Below are 24,704 nucleotides of genomic sequence, written 5' to 3'. Positions count from 1 at the left end.
TTGTGATGACATATTTTTTTTAAAGGAAGCAAACAGATGCAGAAATGTGGTGATCAGGAAACTGAGCAAAACCAAAAGTATCAGATTCATCCACCTTTAGACATAGCACCAGCCAAAATTACATTAGAACCTAATTTCTGCAGCAATGCCAGCTATAAATCAGTGACGTCTCCCTCCATATGATGACATCACAGCAGTTGGATAAACACAATGAGCCCCTGTGTGGACACAAATGTGGTAAGGGTCATTTAAGTTATATAAACTGAAATGAAGGCTCTGAATAAGAGATTACGGTAACACATCAAACTTTCACAAAAACCTTGCCGAGGGAAGACAAGTATGGTTGGTTGTGTGTGTGTGTGTGTTTTAATGAATTTGCAAAGGTCAGTTTGCTGCAATATACAGTATTAGAATCCAGAGTTTCTAACATTTATCTATTTTGGTTTGTAGCTATTATAATAAGTAAGAAATATGGCACATACTACAAAATACAAGGCATACAGCTGCCATTCTTCTAATTAATTGGGTGACTGTTGTTAAACAACAACCAAAGGTTCTGTGCTGTATTAAAGTCTAGTTAGATTGTTGTAATCAGAGCTGTTTTAGGCAACATAATCAGTTGTGCATGCTGCAGTAAACCAGTTGGTTGAGACGTAAGATGTCACAGCAGATTTTCTGGTCTTCCTATAAAGAGCCACGCAAATGCATAACGAGACTTTATTGGCTCTGACGTATGTACTTCCATGGCTCACATCTACACAAAGTGTTATCCTGTTGGGTTATTCTACTAAAAACCCAATATTAAGTATAATTATATTTCCAAGTAATTCAAATTACTCCGTGATGTTCTCTTCTACAGTATTTCCAAATAATTCAGTTATCCAGTGCTTTACAATTGCCGTTAAAATGTTTGGCTGTTCAACAAACACCAAAAGAGACAGGACACTGTCAAACCATGGGCATTCAAGTTCTTCCAGAGGAAAACCCTGGGGCCTCCGATTTGCTTATGTGGAACTAATGATGCTAGAACATGCGTTTTTTATCATAATACATTAAGCACGCAATTCTGAAAGAGGTAAACTGAGTCCAAATTTGTCTTTACTTCTAAAGATGATTTTGGACACAAGAAACACATTACAGCCCCCTCCCCCACAGCAACGAAAACACAATGTGTTGCTTTGACCACTTCTTCATGGTTCACCAAACGCAAGTTTTATTGGTTTGAGAACACTAGGATGGGATGGAGCCAAGGCTGAATGAAGCACAGAGAAGCAACTGCCCATTATACTTTAGGGAACCCAATATTAGTTTCCATTGGGTGAGTGTTATAAAGAAAAGAGTGGAAGTGGAAGGGATGAATCTGATTAAGATCCAGAAAACAAGGATATTCCAGTTAGCAAGCTTTTTTGCTGGGAGGGGGCTCATATGCCTTTAACAGCTGCATGATAAATCGGACTTCAGCAGGTGAAGCTATTCCCATTACTACATCTCTACGCCAGAAAATTCTTTGTCTGCTGAATCCATGCTTGCCATACAGCTGTTGAGACTAACTAGTTCTGATTATATGCTTAGGGCGAACTGCATGCTGTCCTGTGATCCAACATGCAATTTACTGCCTGATCCAAAAGAAGCAAAAGATCACCACGAATGCATGTGTGGATGTGTGCATATGCTGAAAAACAGTAAAAAAAAATACAATGAAATTCAAAATGAATGTGAATGCCAGAAGAGGCTACAAATGCTAAACCAATAAATACTGTTATTAAAGAGGATTCCAATGCACCCACAGAGTATCTGCGAAGTGATATGATAAGTGCAATCTCTGGAATGCTGTCAAGCAAATCCCATAAATCCTCCATTGTTAGAGACAGTAGCATAAATCCGTTAGGGAGATTTGGTTCATGTAGTTAAAATCTTGAGTCAAAAGGAAATGTCAGACTACCCTCCGGTTTCAACTATGCAGTTTTACGCATGAAGCCATGCACTGTGGAACATTCAGGGTTCTTCAGCAGGCTGTCAAGATCAGTGCTAAAACCACTGGATGACACATGTACTCTCCATCTGCAGCAAAATCCCAGTTACAAATGTAGGGAGCTATCCAATGAAGTTATACTTAAGAGTAGATGCACTGAAATCAATGAACGTAAATTAGTCATGACTAAAGCAAGTCCAGTTATTTCAGTGGGCCTACTGTGGGATTCAGCTGGACACAACCCCAACTGCTTTACTCTTGTTTTTAACTGTCTTTAATCAGTGTTACAAGCCAATAATCCACTAACATTTCCACCACCGCAGATTAACTACATAATTGAAAATATATAATAAAACTGACAGGATTGCCAACAATATATCCCAATTTAAGAGCCACCCTGTTCTCACCACTGCAGTTTTTAGGCTAACTTGTCAACAAGCTTCTGTTGCTTTTAGGGGAAAAAAACTAATGGCGTGATCTGATTTAATCAACAACCACTGTATAGTGACTAGTGCTATGTCAGAATTTTGAAATGTTTGATTCTTAGTGTGAAAGTTGCAATGGAGGGCAGGGGTCAAGCTTTTCATGCATTCATAGCAATTGTTTCCCAGATTTGCTGCTGCTTTGGTGCTTTTTATATATATATATATATATAAAAGGTTGAAAGTGTTCGATTTCAGCCAATCCGGGAATCATGGTGTGACTGTGACAACTACATGGTATCACGTAACAAATAAGTTGGGCTTTGTGATGCTGCCAATGCAGTTGGAGTTTGGTATTTGGGCTGTTCTGGATAGGACTACACTTTCCCCTAAGGACTGTGTTTGCTGATTTTGGCTTCCTGGTCCAGCTCTGCTCCTGGGTGTCCAGGTGGCATCTACAGCCAGGGGTGCTTGTATGCCAGCTGCAAACTGGGAAAAGAAAATATTGCTGCTTATAGCTAATAAGTTATAACATGCTTTATATGGGGCTGCCTCTGAAACACCTTTGGAAGCCTGTAGCTAGTCCAGAACGTGTCGGATAGATTATTAACTCAGACCTACCTCTTTGATCATATTACATCTGTGTTCAAAGTCTCGCATGGACTTCCATCTGGTTTCTAGACATAATATGGAATGTTGGTGCCTGCATGGTCGAGGTGCAGGGTATTTGAAAGATAGCCTTCCCTCATATGAACCTGTCCACGCTGCAGTTGTCACTTGAGGTCCTGCTTTGTGACCCATGTTTTCCAGTGTAAGGTAGGAGGGAAGGGGGCTATGGATAGAGCCTTATCAGTCATGGTTCCCAAATTCCAGAACTCTCTTCTCAGGTTGGGCACTTTGTTCCACTACATAATATGCTGGGGAAATTGAAATTCTCCCCCACAACTCAGAAGAGTTCTCTGAGTCCTCTCATTTTTAATATCATATTTCTATCCATTTATCCTTTGGCATAGAAACTGATCTGTCTCGTCGACATAAATGGTTGGCAGATTGCATTGTTGGCAGATGATGGCATATATCATGTTAGAGGTTGTGCAGGTGAAAAAGCCCATAATTGTGTGGTTCACGTTGCTTAGTCCCATGATAAGAGAACTGACATTGCTGTTTGTAACAAGGGTTTGTTCTATGGCTTATATGATTCAAGATGCACATTAGGTTAAAGTTTTACATTTAAAAGGCAGAGTAATAGAAATGCTCCAATACTTTGGCCACCTCATGAGAAGAGAAGAATCCTTGGAAAAGACCCTGATGTTGGGAAAGATGGAGGGCACTAGGAGAAGGGGACCACAGAGGACGAGATGGTTGGACAATGTTCTCGAAGCTACGAACATGAGTTTGACCAAACTGCGGGAGGCAGTGCAAGACAGGAGTGCCTGGCGTGCTATGGTCCATGGGGTCACGAAGAGTCGAACACGACTAAACAACTAAACAACAACAATAGAAATGCTTACAAGAGGATCCAGGAACAGGATCTGGAATCTCTAACAGGCTTCTTAACTTTCCAATTGCAAATACATTATTATTTTCATAACATCTTTCTCCCATTTGTAATTTATGCAATATACATTCTTCAAACTGCGTATATGATTTCTCTACATCTCCACTTGTACAGTGGACTCTAGAATATATGCCAGGATTTGCATAGAGTTAAGAGTCTAGCTACAAAGCTGTAATGTTTCTATTGTCCATAACTGTGAATTGTTTAACTACGTTTTATTTTATGTTTTTGCATATGTTTGAAGCTCCCAGGAGTAGCTGGGGCAACCCAGTCAGATGGGTGGGGTATAAATAATACAATTGTTGTTGTTGTTGTTGTTGTTGTTGATATTGATGAAATACCTGTGACATATGGCTATATTTTAGTCACCTTTGATATCAAGAAATATTTATGACGTTTGTAAGACTCGGGCCCTTTCCCCCCTTTGACATCCGACAGCTCTGCTAACCCAGCAAGGTTAAAGAGTTTGCTTAACGGAGCATGAAAGTTTAAAGCAGAAACATCTCAGGAGAGCAGCAATAAAAACACAGATCTGTGTCACAATAAAGGAAGCTGTAATATATTGCATCTTGGTTTTACTACTTTCACCTAGTAAAAATAGCTTAATATTTCAGTTTAGAAAGTGAGCTAACAGTGGGCGGAGGATGCAAAAAAAGAAAAAAGCAGCGCGGCTCTTAAATACCGCTAGAAAACTATCACTGTAAATAGGATAATTATAGACACTGAACAGGCAATGGAGTACAACGCTAGCAGAAGTGGTCACTAACCACTATTTTCAGACAAAATCTCAGAATCGCCACCACTTTCATTCTGCGGTATATCAGTAATCAGAAAGGTGACTCTAAAAAGGAAAACGTCAGGCTCAGCATCGTAAACAGGGTGCAATGTCAGTGATGCACAGGCACACATGCTAAAAGCATCTGATACTTTGACCACAATTTCACAAAGGATGGTGATCTAGGTAGGAAAGAACTGGAAATATCTATAATATAGTTTTCTGAGCTGCATACAGCCCACTAAGGTTCAAATAATTTCTCTTTTAAGGCTGCTTATTACATTATATTTCAAAAGCATGGGAACTAGATTGTTAGTACTGCAAAACACTTGAGGTGCTTTTGAATTGCACCCAGTGGGAATTGGGCCAGTGCAGGCCCAGACCATGTCATGATACGGACAGCTGTGTGATTGCATGCATACACCAGCTATTCTGAATTGTGTAGTGGTTAAGAGGGTGAAGGTTTCTGGCAGAAATCTCAACTCAGCCATGAACTCACATGGTTGCCTTTGACGAGTCACCATCTGCTAGTTCTGCCCCGATCCCGTCCCTATAGCTACCCTATAGCACAGCAATAGGGAGTACTGAGCCCTTAGTAAATGATACGAAGCAGCACTCTTCCATTTAAAATGGCTTTTTGGCGCCGTGCAAACAGAGTGGGCCTGACACCTATTCTCAGCATTGTGGACAGATGGGGTCACATTTAGAAAAGTTAGGATGCCGCAACCTGAGAATTGGCCCAGCCATGGCTGTTTATTTTGAATAGCATTTTATGATTCTCTTCACGAGTCTGTGATGGTTGAGACTGTTTGCATATGAGGAAAAAAGGCTTGCAAGATCCAACTTTAAGTAGGCCCATCACAACTTGGCAGCTTCCTGCTCAGTTGAAAGATGGAGACCTGACCACTCTGTCCAGCCTCTCAGACATTTTTGGTGATTTTTCAGGTCCAATAATGCTAACTTTATTTATTCAATAAAGTATTTTCATAGACTTTCTGAATTTTTAGTTCATTGTCCTTGCTTCCTGTCACAAAAGGTTTGAAGCCATAAAACCACCGCTGAGAGGGCATTGATAGGAAATTAGAGAGTGCTGTGACACTGAGATTAGAATATCAAATGGATTGAGCCAGGCCCTCAGTATTTAATAAAAATGGACACTGCCAGAAGGGATTACAAGCAACTGAAAAAGAAAGAAGCATTGTTATCCGGAAAAATATATTTGGCAGTCTTTTAACTGACACTCATACTGTTGGCATGGGTTTTAAAGCAGAGTGAATGGTTTCACTTGGCCTTAAATTTAAGTTTTAAAACAGATGTTGGTTACTGAAAGTACTATAAAAAATTAGGAACCAATTCAGTTTCACATTGGTGGGTTTTAAGAGAGTATGATCTAAAATTACTCACTGCTATTAGTAGTAAAGCTCCTGTCAATATGATGGGTGGCAAACGCCAAGCATCATGGGGGGTAGCGCCGTTCGCTTTGCTTTTCCAGCACATGGTGCTAGAGCTCACTTGCCTTCACTCAGTTCTGCCCAGAAGGACTGGGCTCCATTGGGTCAACAGCAGAGTGTGGCAAAGAATAAGGAATGCCCACCCATCCCCACTATACAGTCCTAGGGCTTAAAGAATGATGGGAAGATACAGGCTTCTGCCATGTTTAGACCACACAGCCCTTCGTCAAAAACCCTGTTGCCATGGTGAAGCAAGCAAGAAGACTCAGAGAATCAGGCCTGTTGTACCCTTAGTCTGCACTCTGCCAACATCATAGATCTTTGTGCTATGGAGCACAAAGGAATGGCCTGCATGATATGGGCAGATGCTGAAGAAAAAACTATCCTTCTTTCTCTCTCCTCCCCATTGTGTCAGGATCAGGCCTTGGGTTCCCTTGACAAGACAGAGTTTGGGCAGGTGGGAAACAGCCCTTTGTTGTAAAATGGCTCTCACAGGCTTCGTTTATCCCACTCAGAACAATGCTTGCTAGATAAGTTGCTTTTCCTATTTTGCTGTTGGAAAAACGAGGTTGAGAAATAGGAACTTGCATAATATCACCCACGATCTGAAGGCTGAAGTAAGTGGGACATGAACTCTTTATCTTGCAGATCCATGGTCCATTGTATATATTGCAAGTCACATTACCTCAGCAGGATTAAAACGGATCACTAGAAATCTGCTGCCTAAATCAACCACATTTAATACACTTTCCATTTTCACCATAATGACCGGCTACCTTCACAGACAAATACGCATATCGAATAATATTTGGGTGCCGTTCAACCATCACAAAGGCACCCCACAGTTAGCAGGGCACTGCTGTATATGATTATGGTTGCTATTTTCACATTCTCTTTTCCTTGAGTATATTTTGGCTCCAGCCCTCAAGCCACTTCCTCTGGAGCAGCCCCAATGACTTCTGTGGGAATGTCTTTCTCTCAGGAATTGTATGTGTGTATGTGTATGTAGGTTTAAGGATTATAGCCTTTTGATTCTGAATTATGGATTTACCATATTTACAATAGTATACCTCTTACACCAGGGAAAGGTACAGGACTCTGTTCCTTTCAATGTGGTGTTAATAACCAGGACTCCGTTTGATGTAGAATGAGGTGAAATTAAGATGGCAGGTAGTTTTGTTTGAAGAATTTTGGGTTTTGCTACAGATGTTTCAGCACAAAACGTCTTCTCCCCTCATGAAACCAATAGTATTTATTTGTTCAGTAAGCAAAATAATTTCCCTGCAAAAACATGACACATGCACACACACAATGGGTAGCCTGTCTCCTCTTTAAAACAGCCTGCTTTGTTTTCACCAATGAAGTCTAAAAGAAAATGTTTAAAATAATGTTTTGTTTTGAAAAGATGAGTGAATCAGTTGATGAAACAATGGCTTATAAATAAGGTCCATGAAGCTACTCGCATAATTTTGTTACATTCAGGGGTGCCAATAACAAACATAGGTGTTTTTGTTCTTTGCCAAGGCTGACTTCTCTATTTCCACTTAGGCCTGATGAGCAGGGAAAATGACTGTGGAGGTACAATGTCAATATAATCTATTTCCTTCTTAGCTCCAGGTTGTATGAGTAGCATCTATTCCAGTGTTTTCCAAATTTGGGTCTCCAGCAGTTTTTAGATGACAATTCCTATCATCCCTGACTACTGGTCCTGCTAGCTAGGGTTGATGGAAGTTGTAGTTCAAAAAGAGCTGAAGACCCAAATTTGGGAAACACTGATCTATTGTCTACATTTGGTGATACTCAAGTAGTTCACAGTGGTAGTGGATTGTGAGAAGCAGGACAGACATCACAATGAGCTAGAGGAACTTTTGTTGTGCTTCTGGTATTATTTTGCACCAAACTTAAGTCCTACAGAGAGGTCTAGTGAAGCAAAAAAATGATTTTTTTTTGGCACAAGACACCCCCCTGCCTGCCCCAAACTATTCCATACATTGACATATCATCAGTTTAAGATTTAAAAGAGTTATTATAATCTTTTTTTGTCTTGCATATTTTTTTTTCAAATAATACAATACTCATTCTTTGCAGTTTGAAGCTAGAAATATGTTGTTACCATTAGCAGGAAGGTAGGTGAAAAGCTGGTACTGGCTTCTCTTTCTCTTTCCATTGCAGACATAGAAATTAACTTGGACGGGACTTGTAATTCTCTGATTGCGGAACGGTGGAATCTCAATCACCAATGAAGTCTAAAAGAAAATGTTTAAAATAAAGATTTGTTTTGAAAAGATGAAACAATGGCTTATACAGAAGGTCCATGAAGCTATTCACATTCTTGCTAAACTTTAGGGATATGCCTCCGCTTTGCAAGAGCATTTCCTACACATTTGAATTTTCTTACTGTGTCCTGTGCCATGGGTAATCTGAGCACCTCAATGAGAGGGTTTTTGGTTCATTTTTGCAGTCATGCATTTCAGTACCAAATGCACCTGATGCCAACATGTGTGTATTTATATATTGCTGTATATACTTAAGAACATAAGAAGTGCCTGCTGGATCGGGCTGATGGCCTTTCTAGCCTAGCATCCTGTTCTCACAGTGGCCAACCTTACGCAACACCACTGTCTCCTGCGGTTTCCAGCACATGGTATTCAGAAGCATACAGCCTCCAACTGTGGAAGTAGAACATACCCATCTTAGCTAGTTGCCTTTGGCAGCCTTATCCTCCATGAATTTGTCTCGTTCTCTTTCAAAGCCATCCATGTTGGTGGCTCTAACCACTATTGGTGGGAGTGAATTCTACAACTATCTGTCGTTTAAGTACTATGTTTCACCTGTCCTGAATCTTCCCACATTAGGCTTTGTTGGATGACCAGAAAAACTTTTCTCTATCAATTTTCTCCATGCTCTCCATAATTACAGTGGTACCTCAGTTTAAGTACACAATTGGTTCCGGAAGTCTGTACTTAAGCTGAAGCGAACTTTCCCATTGAAAGTAATGGAAAGTGGATTAATCCGTTCCAGATGGGTCTGTGGAGTACTCAACCTGAAGCGTACTTAACCCGAAGTATGAGTGTAATTGGTTCTGGAAGTCCGTACTTAACCTGAAGCGTACGTAACCTGAAGCAAACTTTCCCATTGAAAGTGTAATGGAAAGTGGATTAATCCATTCCAGACGGGTCCGCGGAGTACTTAAACTGAAAGTACTCAAACTGAAGCGTACTCAAACTGAAGTATGACTGTATATACATACTGATCGTGTCGACTCCTACACGTCATGAAATTAAGATAAGTGCAGATTTCAAACTGATTGCTGCGTTCTGGTTTGAATATTGTTTCGGAAAGTGTAAATTTGTTAGATTTGGCTTTAAATGCATATTGACTCAAATTTCTCCTCTATCCATAACAATCACTCAGAATGTCTCTCCCACATCCTTACACAAACATACAGTTTATGCTAGCTGAGTGATGAATATGCACACACACATGCACACACAACTGTATATATATAGCATTATGATGTTTCTCAAAGGGGAGATACTTACTGGCTTACACAACTCTTTGTCAGTTTTGGCTTCCATTTCCCACACATGATGACCATCTAAAAAACAAGAACAAGAGAAGACGTCTAATTCTACACCATTATCTCTTCACAGGTGTCAGAAATGAGATAGCCTTCCTTTAATGTCACACAGAGAGGATTTGAAGTTGAAACTGGCTCTTTGCTTCTTTCGCCGTTTTTGATTCTCCAGTGCAATCAGCCTTCCAAGATGATTCTAGCAAACATTTCGCAGGATGTACAGGAAGGACAAATTGCAGCAATAAAAGTGCTAGCACATTTGCAAAGCTAAACATGATCTGGTATGGTTTCAAATTGAGTGGGGGACCACGTGTTGAGATTCCCGCATTGCAGGGGATGACCCTTGGGGTATCTTCCACCTCTATGATTCTGATGGCCCATGGTGGCTGGAGTCAATGGGAGTTGAAATCCAACAACATCTGGAGTGCCTTCGGTTTCCCCATCCCAAGGCTACAGTGTTGGACTTGGCTTCAAATTCTTATCCAGCCATAAAGCTTTCTAGGTAACTTTGGGCCAGTCACGATGATCCCTCTCTCTCTAGTTAACCTATGTCCCAGAACTGTTGTGGGCATTAGAAAGAAAAGGAGAAATTGGGCAGGAGAAGTCTATTAAGGGCAAAGGGCACAGACTAGATCCCACTCATTGTTTTAGCAGAGCTACATGGAAAAGTATAGGATGAAAATGCTGTACCTAGAACAGTTTGAGCTGGTTAAGAGTTTGTAGTCCTTTCAGCTTTGTAAATGAATTACCAGAGCTTCAATCTATTCTGAAAGATTAATTACTTGAATGGGGATTCTGTTTTACAGTTCCTGCCAACTCATCAAATCTTTCAATTATTTTTTACTGTGCCATTGCTGTATATTCCTTTTTCTTTTTCTTTCCTTTTAGGCTGATTACAAATGTGTGTCTGTTCATGAAAGTTTTTTAGGTGTTACGTTAAAGGAAGGGGTTGTATCGAGTCCTTTGACTATCTGAGAAACAGCAAGAGTTAGTGTTGCTCCAGTACAAAATTCTCCTGAGAATGTCCAGACTTTAGCTGCTGCAGAAAAGTTGAGGGGAACAGATGACTCAATAAGAGTTAGTGGCATTTCATTTAACAAAAACATAAGGAGGAGAAACTGTTATGAAGCAGACACCAAAAAGCAGAGAATTAAAAAAGCAAAGAATTAAAGAGAGAGAAAAAAAAGCAGGCAATTCCTCATGTTACGTCTGGTGAACCAAGAGGGAAATCTCTACACCCACGGACTGGGATCAACTCCAGGAGAGAAACCTTAGACCACTACGTCAACGTCTTACAGTAAACATGTTTTGTAGGTTTATCTGGATCAGCTAATTTTGTTTTGTTTTTTTAAGGGGGGGGAGTTGGGAATGGATGGAATAATTTTTAGGGGTCTCAAAATGCTAAAAGACTTGCTTATACTGGAGAAAAAGGTCTTATGTCAGTACAACATTTGCCAAGTATCCTACCCAAGTATGCTAGATGCCGTCTCCAGTCAGAATGTGCCGGAGGAGTGAGGAGTGATACACCACAAAAGTTTCCATTGTAAGGCTGCCACATCTGCATCAGCCTGGCTGACTCACAGCCGAAGGCAACTCCCTGCCTGGCTGAAGTCCAACAAAAGTACACCAGAGCAATTTATACCTTTCCAAAATGCAAATAATTCAAATTACAGACATAACATAAAGCTGAAACAGACACATTTCAGGCATTCCCTTTAAAGTTTAACTCACTCAAGTGATTCTCTCAGAATGGGCTGTGTTGTTGTTGTTGTTGTTGTTGTTGTTGATAGTGTGTGTAAAAGAAAGGGAGACAGAAACCTAGAAAACCACTCTCACCTATCCCCAGAAATCTTTTTTTGGAACACACAATGTTTCTTCAGTGAGGTGTTATTATTTTCTGTACTGGAGCAATTAATTTAATATCTGACCCTGGCATTAAATTTGTTTTGATTTCTTTCTTTCTTTTACAGTTTAACTTTTCCCCCCAAAGGCTTAAACAGCGTTTTCAAAACTGAATTTTAAAAGAAGCACATAGACAACTGAAATAGTTCATAGCTTGCCTCTGAATGCAAAATTCTTGAATTGTTTGCAAACAGAAGAATTCTAAGATTATATCCATCATGGGTTTGTTGCTGACACTGTGAAGCCTATCATTAGTCCCCCCCCTCTTTTTTTTTTAAGAGAAACAGACTCACTAAACAGCAGTCGAGCTTTCCTGTTTATACAGCTGAAAGGGGAGTGGGAGGGAAGTCCCAGAAGAAGCAAAGGCCACTGATATAATTTGAGGCTTCCACCTTCACGTTAATGGGCTTTCAATAAAAGGCACTAAAGGAAACAATGCGGACGAGGTGTGCGTTCACACATTCACTTCTTTGTCAAAGTCCCCACGTTTTAGTGTGTATGCTTTCTTTTCAGCCCACGTGTGAAAGGGTTAACACGACTTGTGTTTCTAAAAAAACATGTCTGTGGCTGGTTTTGTGTTGGCGCAATACCAAAAATAACCACAATTAACTCTTTCGAATGTGCACTTGTGCATGTTCTAAAGGACAGCACGCCGTTATGAAGTAACATGATTATTATTTTTTGCGCATGAGACTAGGTGGCCATATCCAAACAATGAGAACTGTTTAAAATTTAAAAACACTGCCGCCAACCCTTGCAATGTTTCCTTGCGGCATAACAGATAGGGAAGTTTCCACAGGAGGAGTGAGGTAAATTAGTACTCTTTCATGGGGGCAAGAGCTTCAGTCAGAAACTCTGGCATTTGGAGATTGATAACAGTGGTGGCCAATCCTGCACACCTACCACATTACTATATAGGCTGGTTTTGAATTCCTAAAAATATAAGCAGGGTTCTGAAACGGAATGGCTGAGCGCTGAATGGGCCTTTGTAACTCACTCTGTATCAACTGCTCTCTACGGAGTTAAAAAGGAAACTCTGCAGAAGTCAAAAAGTAAAAATATTCCAAAACCATTAGGGAATTCCCTGCAGCATGAGTCACAGAAACGGCTTCCCCACCACACCCATCTAGAAGATTTCCACATAAAAAAGGCATTGTGGGCTTGTTCTAACACAGCAGCAGCAAGAGCAAAAATATATTTTGTATATCTCACCACTTCAGTTATTTCTGTTGAGATATTGTTGCTAATTGTACTTAGCATTTTTCTCCTTATTTATTAGAGTCTGTGGGGAAAGAGGTTTCAGAGGAAACAGGCTAAATCCTTAATGAATGAGTGCCATGGATTATGCTTCCATTAAGATGAAATAATATATTTAATATGAATGCAATGGGTTGTGCTTCAGTTAACGTGAATATAATTAGTGTGCGTAGTCTTACCAAAACCCTTATCCCATTCTTAGTACAATCACATTAACTATGGTTTGTTGGAAACATGAAACATCAAGCATGGATCATTAAACTATCTTGTTTCAACAAACCATAGTTAAGGTTAAAGATTAAGGTTTCAATGTAATGTGATTACCGGAAATTAGAAGCCAAGGCAGCAACACTGAAAGAGGAGAGGAGATTGCATCCACCTGAAGCCTACTCATTCCCATCAAGACAGACCATTGACTAGTTGCTATATGAACACAGCACTTTTAGGTCCTAATTTCAAGACTACACTGCCTGCCTTTATTTTTCAAAGATTTTGATAACATAATTGCCTGCAATATGGCTGAGTAGTGATGAATTTATAGTACCATAGCTTCCAAATTACAGTATTAATTAATCTGTATGTGACCAGGGTCTTTCCAAGATAGTGCCGAAAAGTGTGGAAACCCCTCCTTTAGGAGATCTGTCAAGCTCCTACCCTTCCAGTGTACAGGTAGGAACTTAAACACATTTATTTAAGCAAGATTTTGCTTAAATTTGTTTAAGCAAGATGTTGCCTCTTCAAGTACTTAACATGTTTTACCTTGCTGCTGTTGTGCATCTTGATTTGATTCAATATTTGTGTGCAGTTTTTCCAACAACAAAGTGGAGCTTAAAGCTTTATTTTCTTTCCACTATTAGGAATGGCTATTTATGTTTTTTTTGTGGGAGTTTTTAAGAAGCTTTGTGGATATTTGCTACAGAAAGCAAAGTAAAAATATCAAATTAAATAATTCATTTTGCTTAATTATATTTCTCTTATTAAATTTTGGAGTTCGTATTCTGCTGCTGTTTATCTAATACTTTAACCACATGTTCGAATTTCAAACTGAGATTATTGGTAAACACCCTAATGATCAAGGGTCTGTATACCAAGTCTTATGAGGAACTGTTGAGGGGTTGACTAGATGGCCCTTGGGATTCAAGATGACTTTAACAGATTGGACAACTGGGTCCAAACTAACAAAATGAATTTCAGTAGGGATAACAGAGGAAGGCAATCAAGATGATCAAGAGTCTGGAACCCAAGGCTTATGAGGAACGGTTGAGGGAATTCACTATGTTTATCCCAGAAAAGAGGAGGTTGAGAGGAGCTATGATAGCTATCTTCAAATACCGAAAGTGCTGTCACATGGAAGATGGAGCAAGCTTGTTTTCTCCTGCTCTGGAGGGTAGGACTCAAACCAATGGATTCCAGTTATAAGAAAGGAGACTCCAATTAAACATGAGAAAGAACTTTCTGACGGCAACAGCTGTTCAGCAGTGGAACGGATTTCCTCAGAAGGTGGTGAACTCTCCTTTCAATGAGGTTTTTAAGCATACGTTGGGTGGCCCTCTGTCATGGATGCTTTAATTGAGAATCCTGTATTGCAGGGGGTTGAACAAGATGACCCTCAAAGTCCCTTCTAACTCTACAATTCTATAGTTCACTGAAAAAGTAAGTGCAAGGTGGTACCTACAGTTTACATAGGAGTATAGGATGTTCCAAAATGGATCGGGCATAAGTAATCTCTCTTCTTGCCTGCTTCTAGGAGCCACAGGTGAGAGCTGAGTGCAGGGTAGGGAACAAAGGTGAACAAACTACCCCAGAAGGAGCATGATGTGTCCCCCACCAGCAATACTGCCCCTCCCCAACACCCCATACTTCCTATTGGACTACAGCTCCCATTATCCCTAACCATTGGCTATGTCAGCTGGGGTTGATGTGAGCTGGAGTCCAATACAGTTTGCAGGGCACCATGTTTCCTACCCCTGCCAGAGCAAAATTGGGCTAAGGTGGCTCTGAACATCTGCCAGGAATCTGGGTATTTTTTTAAAAAGGGTTTTGGGGATTCTCCCAGTTTCACCCCATTATTGTTCCACCATTTGTTTGGGGTTCAACTCTGGTGGTCTTCCAGTAGAACTCTGGGGTTTGAAATGCCAGTAATGGATTGTGTGGGGGGGCGCATGCACCCTATTTAGTAATGGCCGCTTACCCGTTTCCATGGTGAGCAGCAGTTGTGGCCCACCATGGAGCCTCACCGTGTTGTTTTGTGACCATTGGCTTACCTCCCCGGCCGCCACAGAGCATTGTGGGCATCGCCAAACCCTCTGTTCAAATTCAGCCAATCCACAGTGGCCTGGGAGGAGATCCAGGTTCAGCACAACCAACCTCACATTGAGGTTGTGAAGCTAAACCGTCATGACTTCCCCCAAATAATTCAAGGAGCTGCAGTTTGTAAAGGGTGCTGAGAGTTGTTAGGAGACCCATACTCCCCTCCTAGAGCGACAATTTCCAGAATTCCCGGTGAAGAAGGACGGATTGTTAAATGATGATGATGATAATCTTATTATTTGCATGCCACCCATCTGACTGGGTTGCCCCAGCCACTCTGGGTGGCTCCCAACAAACCACTCTTGGAATGTGGGAGAAGAGGATTTGCGGTTCTGTGAACAACTTTCAGCACCCTTAACAAACTACACTCCCCAGTATTCGCTGGGGAAAGTCATGTCTATTTAAAGTGCTTCAAATGTGTGGTGTAAACTGTGGCTCTAATCCTAAACATACTTGGGAGTAAGCACCACTAAATCCAGTGCGGTTTATTTCTGAGTAACCGTGCATAAGGTTATGCTGCAAGGCTGTGATTCTAAGTGTGCTTATTTGGAACAAACCGTTTGAAACTGTACACAAGTATCTAAGGGGCATATTGACCTTAACAGCCCTCATAGAAATACTGTATGGCAAGACTCAGTAACAGTGATACCGTCTTATGTGGATGGCATGCATCCCATACTATCTTTGCCTTTTCCTGTGCTGCAGCCTTAGGAAAATCTGAAATGTATTTCCTACCAGCGACGTCATAACTACTGTGTGCTCGTGTCAGGATTCTGCACTGCAATGATTCCACCATCTGATTAAACTCCCTGCTAAAGATATCTGTTTCTGGTAAGCGGCCAGGGACCCCTTTATAAAACCAGCACCACTCCCGGAAATAGGGACAAGTGACCTTTCCACTAACTCTTGTGCTCCAAACTGTACAATTCTCAGGTTTCTAGCCCCTCTACTGGTGGCAGAGGCTTTCCAAGTGCCTTGCAAATGAGCAGACACAGAATTGGATGCAGCAAGCAAGTGAAATGGGTGTGGTGGACTCTGAGAGATAGGCAGCCGCAGAGAACAACATTATGCAGAAGGCATGTGACCAAGGGATATTCTGCCACTTAAGTTTATTACATGAACTGCAGCTTGACTACCAATCTGAAACTTGACCCTTTTCTGGCCAGTTGCCCCTCAAACTGCGACTGCTGCTGGCAATGGAAAGACCAATGGAAAGATCTCGGAGAATGTAAGATCTTTTACCAAATGGAGTTCAGCCAAAAGTCTGCTCACTAGTCTCCACGTCTCATCTCATTGGAACAGACACCAAATCTTGAGCCTTCAAATGCTGCAGTGCAAAACGAAATGTCTACAGAAGCAGAGCTCACATCCAAAAGTCCTTAAAGTATCTGAGGGACGTGTCTGTTTCAGGATCAATCCCTGCCCCACTTCTAATAATCTTTTTTCCTGAAGATTCTCCTGCTCCCCCCCCCCAGGACAATTCTTTTAAAATTTAAGCAATATAATTCAGCTAAACTACAGTGGTATATGAATAGTCTAAACTGCCCAAACTCAGTGATGACTTCATATTCCGTACATTAAAAGATGCATTAAATATAATTCTCAATACAGATTTTCTCCCTGGCAGCATTCTTATCCCAAAAAAACACAATTAAGAAAAAAATAACAAAATTAACTCATACCCCATCAAAAACTCATATGGAAGAGCAAGGAAGAAAAGTAATTGAAATTGGTGCTTCTTCCAAATAAAACATGATTTAACAAAATGTCTGTTTGCGAGAAACTTGTGATTCGATCATGAGGGCAAATTAATATAATTGTGCATGTGATTATAGATGTCACTTGATTAGGGCAATGTGTTCTGCTGCTGTGGTGAGCCATCCTTTACCCATCATATTGCCTGCAACAAAAGGTGAGCCAAGCAATGCCAAGCTTATCACATGTTTGATGTTGTGCACACTGATTGTGTGAGATCATTTTGAAGATACCCTTAACAAACATGGAAGTGCTTAAACTGGGATGTTATAAAGCCAGGGATCTCCAGGCTTTTTGGGGTCCATGGGAATATCTGCAAATTGTATTGAAACTGTCCTGGGCACTACACACCCCGCAACCAATGGTACTCTCCAACCAATTATATTGGCTACAATGGAATGCTTCTTGGAAGTCTAAGCAGGAAGGAGATTTATTGGGTGCCAGGGAAGAACTCTGCAGGTGCATGTATGCTCATGGACACCACACAGGTGAGCCCTATATAGGCCTTGACCATCATAGGAAACTTGATTCCCAAAAGGCATCCCTCAGCATCCCTGAGATGGCTTTTGAAACAATGTCTGCCATTTTTCTCAACTATGATTTCGTAAATTGGATTGACAGGGTCACCTATGACCAAACTACAGTTTATACATTTGACAAAGCATCTTACCAAATTATTTTAGAACCAAGTGCTGAATTATGAATTCTGCCTTTTATTTAAACACATGTCACATACTTCAGGAAGAATGTAGTCAACATTCCTTTGAGCTTGTGCCGCACACACACCTTGGCCAGTACAGTTAATGTTAACTCTGAAGACATTGAAGATTTCTCCCGAAAAATGAATCTTATTACTGCTTCTCAAACTCTCTTTGTTGAATGCTAACCCAAATTTTAAAAGCAAGATAAATCGAAAGACGGCTTCAAACCACAACCCTTTCTGTGCAAAGAGGAGTTTGCAGCAGCCAAAGGAAGTACTGGACTCACTGCTACAAGGAAATCTTGAATTTAAGAAGAACCTGTAAAATATAGCTGGCATCTTCTTCTTTTTTAATAACTCTGTGACTGAGCGTCTTGGATACACATTTAATATTGACTTTCACTTCTGGAAAATATAGCTGGATGTGGAAGCAATAATTTATTGACCAAAAAACCCCTGAAGTAAGGGCTTCCTTCAACACTTTATTTTTTTTAAAAAAAACAGCCTTATAAAATGCCTGAGGAAATTACAGTACGCTTCTGAAGACAGCATGCTATGGCTCTTGAAAGGAGAGCAATCCCAACCCCAGCTCTCACTACTGCATAAAAAAATAACTCTCCTTTCAGAAGAGGTCTTTGCACAATGTTTCTCCCCCAACACGCTTTTTAGAGAAGTATGTTAAGCAGCTAATAATATCCTTCCACCTAGCTTTTCCTTTCAGCGTTAAGAAACACAGACACAGAGCACTGTAGGTAAGGCTAACGTCTCACACATCTTCTCATACTTCTTTTTTGAAAAGCAGTGGTGAGGGAATTAAGTTGAGAGCACAGCTCTGTTTCTGGCTTGAACTTCAAGAACGGACTTGATGATTCTTCAGGGCTTCCCTTTCATATGAGTCATTGTTAAGATAGGCCAGCCATGCCTCTTCTCCCACCTTTCCCATGCAAGGACAATGCTATTTCTCCAGATCCTAGCAAGTGAAAGCTAGCCCTTATAGGGAGGCAGAGTTCACAGCATTCAGTGAATTAATATATTGGAATGCTTTGCATAAGCAAATGCTATTATATTTATAGATCACATTAATTAACATAGACCTTATTACAGCCTTTGAGTTTGCCCTTAAGGATGGATCACAATTTTGGTAACTCGGTGCAGAATGTCAAAATAATATACAGATATATAAATATATAGATACATTCTATGATATAGTGTTATGAGTTTGGGAGAGGTAGGTTGTATGCCCGAGCCCGCTTCTCATTCCTGAATCCAGCACAGATTCAGTTCCTGGAATAGCCCTGCTAGCTTGCCAGTGAGATAATGGCCCTCTAAATATGAGCCATTAAGGTAACAAAGGAAGCGGTTCTGTGTCAGATAGCAAATGGGCCTGTCCTCTCCCCCCACTTGCTGGTAGTTAGAAAGACAAAGGCCAGTGTTGGGAGTGTGAGTTTGAGTTATGTGATCAAGAAGCTGGCTGCAGGCTGAGCAGCTGAGAGACAGAGCCATTGCCTGATTATTGCTGGAATCGAAGGCTGTGGCTATGGGAGACGCAAGACCCTCTTGGCGTCTGAATGCTCTGAGGCCCTCCATTGTAGGCTCAAGTTGTGTATGTGTGTAAATAAACCATATATCATAAAGACACCACAATCTCTGCTGTCCTTCGTTCCGAGGAAACCTGGAACCCCCTGGCACCACACGTGGCTTGTAGATTGGGGTGGCATGCAACAATATAATATTACATTGCCATTAGCCATGCCATCAGCTACACTGGTAAAAGAAGAAATTGATCACTACACATAGAGTTGTCAACCATTTACAATGTTAAAAGGCATGCATTGAATTCTAATACTTCCTTTAGACTGCAATCCTATACACACTTACCAGAGAGTAAGTTCTGCTGAAACCCAATCTTGTGTAGACATGCATACAATTGCAATACTAGTAACATTATAGCCAGCTACTACATTGCCTGACAGCAAGTTCTTATGCTCCTGGTCAGAATGGGAAGCCCCAGTTCCCCCATACGTGGACTTCAGATCACATGTTTTTTATTGCAGTGTATTCTCTTAAAACTGCCTGGATTCTTTTCTCCTGGTCTGCTTCCAATGTGTGTGTTTTTTTGTCAACAGTTTACTGTTTTGTGAATCCAGCTCTATTTTTCCACAATGAAATTCAACATTAAAGTGTATCCAACACACCTAGTCACAGGTTTTCAGAAAGGAGGCCAGTTCCATTTTAAAGCTTTAATCTTGAATTCAAAATGTCCTAATAATTCAGTACTTACTTTGACTGCCACCAACTTCTGATTGCACACAAAGTGTAGTTTTGTACTGTTTTTCAATTTATCTCACTATTTTATTACGGGAGATCTCTTTCACAGCATTCAGCGGAGAGAGAGTTTCAAGAGCAATAATGCAGTTCTTCGTAGGACAAATCTTCCAAAAGATGTCAATGTCTTAAAAGTTAACACTAACTACAGTATTCTGGCCAAGTTAAATATATGTATTGCACAAGCTCAAAGACATGTCGAGTACATTCTCCCAGAAGCAAGATGGCAAAGAAATCACAGAATCCAGAATTTAATGGCCAGTTCTAAAATAGGTCACACCTAAAGCTCTCCCTTCCTGCTCTTCCCCATGCAACCCACTCCGCTGGATTCGTAGTTTGAAGGCACCCACTTTATGTATTTTATTCACTTCTCCCAGCTTTAATCGCATGGAGTCTACGAGAGGGCATTTGACTGACCCGGTCAGTTTGCATCTCGGTAACTGTACTGCAGTTGGACCCGACAGTTGCCAGAGACTGCCTTACTCAGCAAAAGCGCATTGTGCTGCTAGGGACAGTCAGAAGATTGCAGAGCGAAACGGCAATCTCTTTGGAACTCGGTGAATGTCGAGGGTTAAACCCGCCATGACCATCAAAGCCTCCGTTTGAACGGCTGGGAGAAGTTAAGTGCTCGAGAATTTCAGGAGACAGCTCAAAGTTCAGGGGGTTTCAGCAAGCAGCTGTGGAATGTCTCGTTTGTGCCAGCACCACGGAAACCTTTTCTAAAACAAGAAGGCATTTAAAAAGGAAGGCTCCTCCTCCTTTGCTCTCGCCTTCCCTGACCCTGCCTTCAGCGCTCAGCTCCCTATCTATTCTCCCTATCACTTGTGATCTTAGGTTTACTCTGAATTATATTTACTTAACTCCCCAGTCCCACCAGTGGTTTGAAATAAAATGGCAGATCCAGAAAGATGTTCCCTCATCCCCTCAGCCACTTGCAGCTTAATACAGAGTCGACTCTACAGTACCTCGGAAGAGGAAGTTCAGGTTATAAAAGGACAGACAACAAAAGTGGGCTTCTTCAATGGTAATATGTTTTATTTCGTTCCTGGTCTTTGTACGGCTGTCAGACATGTTTAGATCATAAGTTGGTCTTCCTAGATGCGCACCTACTTAAATTTACAAAGCTTCACGTGCCCCTTACATTTACTACAACAATGAGAATTTAATTCCCCGGTGCGCCACAAGAAATGTTTTTCAATGCTTGCTTCCTCTCAGTAGTGCGCCTTGCCAACTAATTATTAAAATAATGAAGAGGGGGGGGGGAATGAAATGAGAAAAATAAATGATCAGCAAGCAGCAAGCAAGAAACCCCAAATCCTCGTTTTAAAAAATGGGAATTGAAAGAAATCATCTGTGAAAGAAACTATAACACTCCCTCTGACTAGGACATAATAAAATCAGTCACACACCACCAGAAGCTCCTTTACAGATTGTAGAGCTCTGTCCAGCAATTGTTATAAACATTATGTGCAATTACATCATTTGCACTGGCGCCCATCATTGAGAAAGGTTTCATCAGTAGAAGGTTATTATTGTTTTAACAATATAGGCTAAGGGCCAAAGTAGATGGGAGATCAGTAAGTGGCAACTGAATTTCTTCTTCATACATCACTAGCTTCTGCAGGTAACCATAGTGCAAACCCCACTTCCTACCTGCACTGGTAAGAAGAGTATTACAGGATCTAATCAGAATAGCCACGGGCTTATTTCTCTATACACCCTGCAATACCATATATGCCATTACATGAAACAATGATCTGTTTATATAGGACAAGCAGGTGAATCTCTACACAAGAGAATAAATGGATACCAACCTGACGCCAAAAATTGCAACTTTCTCCCACCCCCCACAATCCCACCCACCTCCCACAGAAGCACCAAATGTCTATTTAATTACATTTAAGTTTTAATTCATTTCAGTTTTTAAATGAAGTGCTCACTCCTGCATTATTTGCTTATAGGGGGAAAAATTACATTTTTCAAATGATGCAGAGACAAGCATTAAGCTTGAGCTAGCTTTCGCTAAAGTTCCGGAAGTAGCTTCTACATTGTGTGAAAGCTGAAATTTAATACACGGAAATTAACAGTAAGGGAAATGTTGGGAGAAATGGAATAAACTGCTGTGTGGATGCAGTTGCGGTCTTTAAAGTCTTAGAGGACGCAGTTGTTGTTTTTTCTTTCCAACAGACTCACACAACTAACACTTTGGAATTCACACAGCTGGGCAGATGCTGGCGAATCTGTCTCTTCCTTCCCCATCAGTTCCCTTTAAAAAAAAGCCTCTCCTCATTAATAGGGTGGTCCATAATGGAAGAGAAGGATTTCCAAATCATGAGGCACCTTCCATGAGCCAGTTGAAGGGGACGAGGTGGCCCATCCCTTTCTGCCAGTGCCCCTTTGGAGTCAAGTGTTCATTTAGATACAAACACAGAGTGCTTTCCCTGATATGTACACTATGGAAGCAGAGAAGATGGGTCTGCAAATACATGCTCTGTGTAGGTACACATCCTGTTGGGGGAGATTGGCAAAGGTTTCCTGATGTGTGCGTATTAGTGGCAAACACATGTTTGCTTCTTTCACTAGGTTTTTTTAATGCATTTAAGAAAGGATAGCATTTTTAGGCTTTCCCACTAATGTCAGTGGGGCTTACTTCCAAACATGTTCAGGTTCAGGCTATTAGTGTCGCTTATGGAAGCCTCTAAAACAGCAGTAAGAAACCTGTGACCCTAGAGGTGTTTGACTAAGAACTCCTATTATCCCTGAGCTCTGGCTGCTTGGCTGCAGCTGATACCGTAGGAGCCAGGCATCAGGCCACGTCCAGAGGATTGCAGGTTCTATATTTCTAAAACTGTCTGCATAAAAAAAAAGGATAGGGGCCCATGTAACTTTTACTTGTCATGACATACAACCAGCAACACACAAACACAGATCTGTACTCATTTGTAGGACCAGTGTTTTAAATACCTGGAGCTTTCTCCACAAATATGACTTTGGAGTCTTGAAGAAAGTTGTGTCCGTTCAGTATCATTTTCTTTCCACCCATCACATGATAGCTATCAGCACTTTGCTTCTCTACCAAAGGCAGCTCCTGAGCAGATCTTTGAGCTGATGAGATTGAGAAATAAGCACCGTTATTATAAGTACAAATTAAATACTGTGAACGCACAAACACATACACAGAGGTCTGAAAGATTTCGTCCCGATATTCAAACCACGATCCCTTCTAGCAAGCCTACCCAAATCAAGAAATGCCAATTTCTGCTGGAAATGATTTTGATTTTGGTTTCAGTGATGCAATGGCTGAAATATGCTTTGTCCTGGCTGAATTTTAAGGATGGAACAGACAAAGCAGAACACATTGATGCTAAGCGTGCACATGAACACACACACACACACACAGAGAGAGAGAGAGAGAGAGAGAGAGAGAGAGAGAGAGAGAGAGAGAGAGAGAGAGAGAGAGATTATACTCACAGCATTCAATTGGGTTGGATGCCACTTGGAGAGAAAGGGTTCTCCCATTAGGTTGGGGGATATGAACACGGAAGACCAGTCGAACCCGTGTATTCTTCCTTCCAATGTCTGTTTCTCCTTTCCTCAGCTCTATATCTGAATTTCTAAGTTTCAGTATCCCAGCACAGTCAATGCTGTCCAAATACAAACAAATAAAAATCGAACTTTTAAACCAGCCTTCATAAGCTTCCAGAACAGCATTTTATTTTATTTTCAAGGGGCGGGAGGGGAATTAGAATCTCACTGAGGAAAAGGTACCACATAGCTCCCATTCACAGAATTAAATCCCCCGGGGAGTCCTTCCCCAACAGCTCAATCCATCCTTGAATCAATCTAGAAATCAGTTATCCAAGCTTTCAAGAGTGCCGCCTCTGGAAAGGAGCTAACATGAGTTGCCCATTGGGCCCACTCTTATTTTAGCACTGCTTGCTAATTCGCCACATGGCAGCATGAGGCCTACAGAGTTGCTGGGCAACTGCTACCTGATATCCCTTCCCTTTTATGGGACATTTGGATATAACAGCAAGGATCACGGGGCTCCCTTCCCACTTCCATTCACCTCCTGGAAGTAACTCAGTGGAAATCTGGGGCTTTTGGCTCCAGCTCCTGGGACTAACAAAAACCCCATGATCGATGTTAACAGGGTTAGACCCACGTCATTAATCTTTCTGGCATTTCTCTGACAAACAGGAATATACTGTCCCTAGCACTGCAGTTAAGAATCCTGAGGTGTTTTTGAAACTTCATTCCACGAATATTTATTACTGAATGGTTCTCTTAATGCTGTAACTCCTTGCTCTGACACCAGTGGAGGGCCGTTATGCTGAAAATTATTTAAGGGTAGGGGAATGTTGAGCAATTGGGTAAGAAAAGAAAAACAGCTTCAGGATTTATGGATAAAGTTTAAACCAGGTGCCATTTTGAAAAAGAAATGTTACATCCTCTCCAACATTTCTCCAATGAAAATAGGGGTGTCCTATTCTATCCCTATCAACATTTCTCAGGTGAAAATAGGAAACTCCTATTGATTATAAAGATGTTTAAATCAGCAGCTGATACAGTGTTTCCCTTTTCATGGAAAGGCTCCCAAACCACTAAACTGATATGTACCAGCAAGCGAGTCCAAAAGCTGTCCATTAGGTAGGAGCCCCAGACTCTGAGCTCTCATTTTGAAAAATGAAGCCTCTAGC

At 41.0% G+C, this 24,704-nt stretch overlaps 1 protein-coding gene across 4 annotated transcripts in view; it reads right to left on the bottom strand.

Moving 5' to 3' along the window:
- The window catches only part of NFATC1 (nuclear factor of activated T cells 1), a 140,887-nt gene that overhangs the window by 41,555 nt on the left and 74,628 nt on the right, over positions 1 to 24,704 (bottom strand). For all 4 annotated transcript variants that reach the window (XM_035126468.2, XM_035126467.2, XM_035126466.2 and 1 more), the window contains exons 5-8: positions 23,476 to 23,648; positions 22,969 to 23,109; positions 9,721 to 9,776; positions 8,292 to 8,424 (exon numbers count right to left, since the gene is read on the bottom strand). In XM_035126468.2, the coding sequence (XP_034982359.1) occupies positions 8,292 to 8,424; positions 9,721 to 9,776; positions 22,969 to 23,109; positions 23,476 to 23,648 (503 nt within the window). The remainder of the gene's footprint in view (positions 1 to 8,291; positions 8,425 to 9,720; positions 9,777 to 22,968; positions 23,110 to 23,475; positions 23,649 to 24,704) is intronic.

The sequence above is a fragment of the Zootoca vivipara genome, chromosome 8 (assembly GCF_963506605.1).
Source record: "Zootoca vivipara chromosome 8, rZooViv1.1, whole genome shotgun sequence".
In the NCBI taxonomy this organism is placed as follows: Eukaryota; Metazoa; Chordata; class Lepidosauria; order Squamata; family Lacertidae; genus Zootoca; species Zootoca vivipara.
The sequence above is the reverse complement of the archived record's forward strand: the minus strand, read 5'-3'. Positions and strand labels throughout refer to the sequence as shown.